This window comes from Melanostigma gelatinosum (genome assembly GCF_949748355.1).
Source record: "Melanostigma gelatinosum genome assembly, chromosome: 15".
Lineage (NCBI taxonomy): Eukaryota > Metazoa > Chordata > Actinopteri > Perciformes > Zoarcidae > Melanostigma > Melanostigma gelatinosum.
This window is the reverse complement of record NC_136648.1, coordinates 158,776-167,741: the sequence shown is the minus strand read 5'-3', so window position 1 is coordinate 167,741 and position 8,966 is coordinate 158,776. Positions and strand designations below refer to the sequence as shown.

Below are 8,966 nucleotides of genomic sequence, written 5' to 3'. Positions count from 1 at the left end.
TGTGCTCTATCTGTTCTTAAATGTCGTCTCTACGATGGTTTCAAACTGTATTGAGTCCTCATGAAGATACAATACAAGTTAATGAGACATCTGAAGTTTATGAACAGACACAAACTTTACGCGATGAGTTGAGACATATTTGACTGTGATCACCTGTAGTGTGTGTACGTCACCAGCAGGAGGCAGCAGCACTCCGCTGCACAAGGATGAAGAAAAAGAAGAAAACCGGAAGTAAGCGAAGCCGCAGCAGCAGCAGCAGCGGATCAACAGCAGATTCCCGTCAGGTTAGACTTTAATGATGTTTATAGGATGTTTTCATGTTTACTCCTTCACGTTACACTCGTAAATCACCGTCTTTAACTCTCCTTGTTCTCTTCTGGTTCTGGGTGTAAAGACACGGACAGCTTCCGGGGTTGCACCACAGCTTGTTATCTTAGAACAAAGAATTTTATCATGCTTTTCAAATGTATAATGTCCACGCCCACGTTTTCGAAATTATGTTCGGATTATATTAATGAAAATAATAATGATGATGATAAACTTGTAAAATTAGTTTAAGAAAGTGCTTCAAAGTCTAAAAACAGAAAATACAAAAAAGTACCTGAACAGAGCCAGCGACTGAGGATCAATCAGTAACGTTAACCAATAACATCAGGATCAATCAATCACGTAACATGAATCAATAACATCAGGATCCATCAATCACGTAACGTTAACCAATAACATCAGGATCCATCAATCACGTAACATGAATCAATAACATCAGGATCCATCAATCACGTAACATGAATCAATAACATCAGGATCAATCAATCACGTAACATGAACCAATAACATCAGGATCCATCAATCACGTAACATGAATCAATAACATCAGGATCAATCAATCACGTAACATGAATCAATAACATCAGGATCAATCAATCACCTAACATGAATCAATAACATCAGGATCCATCAATCACGTAACATGAATCAATAACATCAGGATCAATCAATCATGTAATATGAATCAATAACATCAGGATCCATCAATCACGTAACATGAATCAATAACATCAGGATCAATCAATCACGTAACATGAATCAATAACATCAGGATCCATCAATCACGTAACATGAACCAATAACATCAGGATCAATCAATCACGTAACATGAATCAATAACATCAGGATCAATCAATCATGTAATATGAATCAATAACATCAGGATCAATCAATCATGTAATATGAATCAATAACATCAGGATCCATCAATCATGTAACGTTAACCAATAACATTAGGATCCATCAATCATGTAATATGGAAAATATAACAGGTTCTATTGGTTCTTTAAGGCCAACCATGATGATGATGCCATTTTTGTCCTTATAAGGAGTTCTTCCTCTAAGATGGCCGACCTCTGGCAGGACGCCATGGATCACGCTGTCGCCATCTCAAGACGAGCCGGAGAGGTGTGTGTGTGTGTGTGTGTGTGTGTGTGTGTGTGTGTGTGTGTGTGACAGCTAGTGTGTGAGTCAGAGTCAGATAGTTCAGTGTCATCCTCCTCCAAAGTAACAGATACAGCTCTGTATTGTTCGGCTCTGTATTGATCGGCTCTGTGCTCTGTATTGATCGGCTCTGTATTGATCGGCTCTGTTCTCTGTATTGATCGGCTCTGTTCTCTGTATTGATCGGCTCTGTTCTCTGTATTGGTCGGCTCTGTTCTCTGTATTGATCGGCTCTGTTCTCTGTATTGATCGGCTCTGTATTGATCGGCTCTGTTCTCTGTATTGATCGGCTCTGTTCTCTGTATTGATCGGCTCTGTATTGATCGGCTCTGTTCTCTGTATTGATCGGCTCTGTTCTCTGTATTGGTCGGCTCTGTTCTCTGTATTTATCGGCTCTGTTCTCTGTATTGATCGGCTCTGTATTGATCGGCTCTGTATTGATCGGCTCTGTGCTCTGTATTGATCGGCTCTGTGCTCTGTATTGATCGGCTCTGTTCTCTGTATTGATCGGCTCTGTATTGATCAGGTGGTGTGTGAGGCTCTGCAGGATGACAGGAAGGTGATGACAAAGAGTTCGTCGGTTGATCTGGTGACACAAACCGACCAGAAGGTGGAGCAACTCATCATCCAATCAGTGAAGTACAAATTCCCCACTCACAGGTAAGAACACCTGCTTGTGTTCACGATCAGATCCATATTTCAATCACTGAAGGGATGACGAGTTCCTGTTGATAGACTTTCTTTATTCTCATAAACTAAACAGTTCAATCAAAACTCTAATCTCACACACATGCATATACATATGCTTATATACAACATGCTTTATTTACAGTAACAATGAGAGAAAAAAATCTTAAGTTGAAAGCCTGTGTGTGTGTGTGTGTGTGTGTGTGTCAGCTTCATAGGGGAAGAGTCTGTAGCTGCAGGTGAACCTTGTGTCCTCACTGACCGTCCCACCTGGATCATCGACCCCATCGATGGGACGACCAACTTTGTTCACGCGTGAGTTTCATAAAAAATCAGTCTAAAAGCATAACATGATGAAGTGATGACATTTTGAACAGAGATGGATGTCATTTCTAACTTGACTGGTTGGTGGAGGAGTTTACTTTTATTTCTGGTTACTATTATTATTATTATTAATAATTTATTACCTCCAATAAATACACAATTTTCTCTTTAACAGATTTCCTTTTGTTGCTATTTCCATCGGATTTTCTGTCAACAAACAGGTGAGTTCAACTTCTAGTCCAAGTCGTGGCCTACTATACTGTGACCTACTATACTGTGGCCTACTATAATGTGGCCTACTATAATGTGACCTACTATACTGTGGCCTACTATACTGTGACCTACTATAATGTGGCCTACTATAATGTGACCTACTACACTGTGACCTACTATAATGTGGCCTACTATAATGTGGCCTACTATACTGTGGCCTACTATACTGTGACCTACTATAATGTGGCCTACTATAATGTGACCTACTACACTGTGACCTACTATAATGTGGCCTACTATAATGTGGCCTACTATAATGTGGCCTACTATAATGTGGCCTACTATACTGTGACCTACTATACTGTGGCCTACTATAATGTGGCCTACTATACTGTGGCCTACTATAACGTGACCTACTATACTGTGGCCTACTATAACGTGACCTACTATACTGTGACCTACTATACTGTGACCTACTATACTGTGACCTACTATAATGTGACCTACTATACTGTGACCTACTATACTGTGACCTACTATACTGTGACCTACTATACTGTGACCTACTATACTGTGGCCTACTATAATGTGGCCTACTATAACGTGACCTACTACACTGTGACCTACTACACTGTGACCTACTATAATGTGGCCTACTATAACGTGACCTACTACACTGTGACCTACTATACTGTGACCTACTATAATGTGACCTACTATAATGTGACCTACTATACTGTGACCTACTATACTGTGACCTACTATACTGTGACCTACTATACTGTGGCCTACTATAATGTGGCCTACTATAACGTGACCTACTACACTGTGACCTACTACACTGTGACCTACTATAATGTGGCCTACTATAACGTGACCTACTACACTGTGACCTACTATACTGTGACCTACTATAATGTGACCTACTATACTGTGACCTACTATACTGTGGCCTACTATAATGTGACCTACTATAATGTGACCTACTATACTGTGACCTACTATACTGTGGCCTACTATAATGTGGCCTACTATACTGTGGCCTACTATACTGTGGCCTACTATACTGTGACCTACTATACTGTGGCCTACTATACTGTGACCTACTATACTGTGGCCTACTATACTGTGACCTACTATACTGTGACCTACTATACTGTGGCCTACTATACTGTGGCCTACTATACTGTGGCCTACTATAATGTGGCCTACTATACTGTGGCCTACTATAATGTGGCCTACTATAATGTGGCCTACTATAACGTGACCTACTATACTGTGGCCTACTATACTGTGACCTACTATACTGTGGCCTACTATAATGTGGCCTACTATAACGTGACCTACTATACTGTGACCTACTATACTGTGACCTACTATAATGTGACCTACTATAATGTGACCTACTATAACGTGACCTACTATACTGTGGCCTACTATACTGTGGCCTACTATACTGTGACCTACTATACTGTGGCCTACTATAATGTGGCCTACTATAACGTGACCTACTATACTGTGACCTACTATACTGTGACCTACTATAACGTGACCTACTATAATGTGACCTACTATACTGTGACCTACTATAATGTGACCTACTATAACGTGACCTACTATACTGTGGCCTACTATACTGTGACCTACTATACTGTGGCCTACTATAATGTGGCCTACTATAACGTGACCTACTATACTGTGACCTACTATACTGTGACCTACTATAACGTGACCTACTATAATGTGACCTACTATACTGTGACCTACTATAATGTGACCTACTATAACGTGACCTACTATACTGTGGCCTACTATACTGTGACCTACTATACTGTGGCCTACTATAACGTGACCTACTATACTGTGACCTACTATACTGTGACCTACTATAATGTGACCTACTATACTGTGGCCTACTATACTGTGGCCTACTATACTGTGGCCTACTATAATGTGGCCTACTATACTGTGGCCTACTATAATGTGGCCTACTATAATGTGGCCTACTATACTGTGACCTACTATACTGTGACCTACTATACTGTGACCTACTATACTGTGGCCTACTATACTGTGGCCTACTATACTGTGGCCTACTATAATGTGACCTACTATACTGTGACCTACTATACTGTGGTCTACTATAACGTGACCTACTATACTGTGGCCTACTATACTGTGACCTACTACTATACTGTGACCTACTATACTGTGGCCTACTATACTGTGACCTACTATACTGTGGTCTACTATAACGTGACCTACTATACTGTGGCCTACTATACTGTGGCCTACTATACTGTGACCTACTACTATACTGTGGCCTACTATACTGTGACCTACTATACTGTGACCTACTACTATACTGTGGCCTACTATAACGTGACCTACTATACTGTGGTCTACTATAACGTGACCTACTATAATGTGGCCTACTATACTGTGACCTACTATAACGTGACCTACTATACTGTGGTCTACTATAACGTGACCTACTATACTGTGGCCTACTATAATGTGGCCTACTATACTGTGACCTACTATACTGTGGCCTACTATACTGTGACCTACTACTATACTGTGACCTACTATACTGTGGCCTACTATACTGTGACCTACTATACTGTGGCCTACTATAATGTGACCTACTATACTGTGACCTACTATAATGTGGCCTACTATACTGTGACCTACTATACTGTGGCCTACTATAACGTGACCTACTATACTGTGGTCTACTATAACGTGACCTACTATACTGTGGCCTACTATAATGTGACCTACTATACTGTGACCTACTATAATGTGGCCTACTATACTGTGACCTACTATACTGTGGCCTACTATAATGTGACCTACTATACTGTGACCTACTACTATACTGTGGCCTACTATACTGTGGCCTACTATAATGTGGCCTACTATACTGTGGCCTACTATAATGTGGCCTACTATAATGTGGCCTACTATAATGTGACCTACTATACTGTGACCTACTATACTGTGACCTACTATACTGTGGCCTACTATACTGTGGCCTACTATACTGTGGCCTACTATAATGTGACCTACTATACTGTGACCTACTATACTGTGGTCTACTATAACGTGACCTACTATACTGTGGCCTACTATACTGTGACCTACTACTATACTGTGACCTACTATACTGTGGCCTACTATACTGTGACCTACTATACTGTGGTCTACTATAACGTGACCTACTATACTGTGGCCTACTATACTGTGGCCTACTATACTGTGACCTACTACTATACTGTGGCCTACTATACTGTGACCTACTATACTGTGACCTACTACTATACTGTGGCCTACTATAACGTGACCTACTATACTGTGGTCTACTATAACGTGACCTACTATAATGTGGCCTACTATACTGTGACCTACTATAACGTGACCTACTATACTGTGGTCTACTATAACGTGACCTACTATACTGTGGCCTACTATAATGTGGCCTACTATACTGTGACCTACTATACTGTGGCCTACTATACTGTGACCTACTACTATACTGTGACCTACTATACTGTGGCCTACTATACTGTGACCTACTATACTGTGGCCTACTATAATGTGGCCTACTATACTGTGACCTACTATAATGTGGCCTACTATACTGTGACCTACTATACTGTGGCCTACTATAATGTGACCTACTATACTGTGACCTACTATAATGTGGCCTACTATACTGTGACCTACTATACTGTGGCCTACTATAACGTGACCTACTATACTGTGGTCTACTATAACGTGACCTACTATACTGTGGCCTACTATAATGTGACCTACTATACTGTGACCTACTATAATGTGGCCTACTATACTGTGACCTACTATACTGTGGCCTACTATAATGTGACCTACTATACTGTGACCTACTACTATACTGTGACCTACTATAATGTGACCTACTATACTGTGACCTACTACTATACTGTGACCTACTATACTGTGGCCTACTATACTGTGACCTACTATACTGTGACCTACTATACTGTGGCCTACTATACTGTGACCTACTATACTGTGGCCTACTATAACGTGACCTACTATACTGTGGCCTACTATAATGTGGCCTACTATACTGTGACCTACTATACTGTGGCCTACTATACTGTGACCTACTATACTGTGGCCTACTATAATGTGACCTACTATAATGTGGCCTACTATACTGTGACCTACTATACTGTGGCCTACTATAATGTGACCTACTATAATGTGGCCTACTATACTGTGACCTACTATACTGTGGCCTACTATACTGTGACCTACTATACTGTGGTCTACTATACTGTGACCTACTATACTGTGGTCTACTATAACGTGACCTACTATACTGTGGCCTACTATACTGTGACCTACTATACTGTGGACTACTATAATGTGACCTACTACTATACTGTGACCTACTATACTGTGACCTACTATACTGTGACCTACTATACTAGTAGGTCACAGTACACCTCCCTGAACCTCCCTGCACTTACCCGCACACTGTGCACTTAAAGCAGGCAGGAAAAATGAGTGAAAATGACCTATGACCTTATTCACTCTGACTTACTCTAGTATGACCTGCAGCTCTACAGCTGTCCTTCCTCTTTCAGATGGAGTTCGGTGTGATCTACAGTTGTTTGGAAGATAAGATGTACACAGCGAGGAGGGGGAAGGGAGCGTTTTGTAACGGAGAGCCACTGCAGGTTTCTGATCGGGAAGGTCAGTTATCAATAACACAACTCAACGGATTCACTCAACAATAAGCCATGAGGACGAGTCAAATCACATTTAATCCAAAGACATTGATCAAAGGCAACAACTGAAATCATGAAAGCTTTTGTTTAAATGTATTACACTGTGTAAAACACACGTCTCTTCATCGCTAGATGTATCTGAGGACAACCAAAAACGTACAGGAACAGGATGTGATGTCATGATGCTCTGATCTAGACTGAGGCCACAATCTGACCCGTTTCTTTTTTACTGTCAGACATTAAACAGGCAATCATTGCCACAGAGTTTGGATCCAGCAGAGACCCTGAAGCTGTAGAGAAAATCTTCTCGAGCCTGAGGAGTGTTCTCTGCATCCCTGTACACGGGTAATACTACCGATACTGCAGTAATTTACTGATATTTTAATTGGTGTGTATTTTTGACAATATATGCATGTTTCCAGGGTGCGCGGTGCAGGAACTGCATCAATCAACATGTGTCATGTAGCGGCCGGTTGTGTTGAAGCGTATTATGAGATCGGGATCCACGTTTGGGACATCGCTGCAGCATCTCTGGTCGTCTCAGAGGCTGGAGGAGTCCTCATGGACGTGGAGGGTAAAGATACTCAAAGAGAACTTCAGTGTTTCTGTTGATTTCACTGGAGGAGATGGGCATTAAAACATTGTGTGTTCAGGAGGAGCAGTGGACCTGATGTCCAGAAGAATTGTTGCTGCCAACAGCAGAACCATCGCTGAGAGGATCGTCAAACAGATTGACAGCTTCAGTCCACTCAGGGACGACGCTCCACCACCACAAACACTGTGAAGAAACGCAGCGCGTTGTGGATTCAACAGATTTCATGTGTGAGACAGATTGTTAAGATGAATAAAGTTTGTCATGAGAACAAATACGAAATCTGTTTTTTTTTATATCACTCTTGGAAATCTTATATTTGTGACTTTCAGACGACAGACATCAGGACGAGCGTTACAATGTTAAATACATAATTTGACTTTTTAATCACTTTTTTCGACATGCTATACTATGACTACTTTGGGGAGAGAGAGTCCGCTTTAAGGACGTCAGAACTGCATCTCGTTTTTTTGCAAATGATGTGGTTCTGTGGATCCTTCAGAACGTGACCTTCGAAGAGTGTGAAGCAGTTGGGATGAGAGTCAGAACCTCCAAGTCTGAGGTCCTGGTTTGGGATTGAGTCTCAGCTCAAAGAGATGGAGGAAGTTCAAGGATCTCGGTCTGGTTCACCTGTGAGGGTCAAAGGGAGCGTGAGATGGAGGTTCGGTTCGGCGTCAGCAGTGATGAAGACGTTGTGAAGATGGAGCTGAGCCAGAAGACAAAGTTCTAGAAATAGCAGTCCGTCTCAGTTCAGATCCTCACCTGTGATCATGAGCTTTGGGTCGAGACAGAAAGAACAAGATCGGCGATACAAGCGGCCTCCTGGACGCCTCCTATAGAGGCCCAGTAGACCCAGACCACGTTGGGGAGATTCTATA

At 41.6% G+C, this 8,966-nt stretch overlaps 1 protein-coding gene across 1 annotated transcript; it reads left to right on the top strand.

Moving 5' to 3' along the window:
- The first annotated feature begins 231 nt into the window (after nucleotides 1-231).
- Nucleotides 232-8,351, top strand: impa1 (inositol monophosphatase 1). Its single transcript, XM_079284284.1, has 9 exons — nucleotides 232-284; nucleotides 1,377-1,455; nucleotides 2,018-2,151; nucleotides 2,389-2,493; nucleotides 2,678-2,723; nucleotides 7,353-7,461; nucleotides 7,733-7,841; nucleotides 7,919-8,070; nucleotides 8,150-8,351. Exons 2-9 carry the CDS (start codon nucleotides 1,393-1,395, stop codon nucleotides 8,278-8,280), a joined length of 849 nt encoding a protein of 282 aa, XP_079140410.1. The 5' UTR covers nucleotides 232-284; nucleotides 1,377-1,392; the 3' UTR covers nucleotides 8,281-8,351.
- Nucleotides 8,352-8,966: the final 615 nt, after the last annotated feature.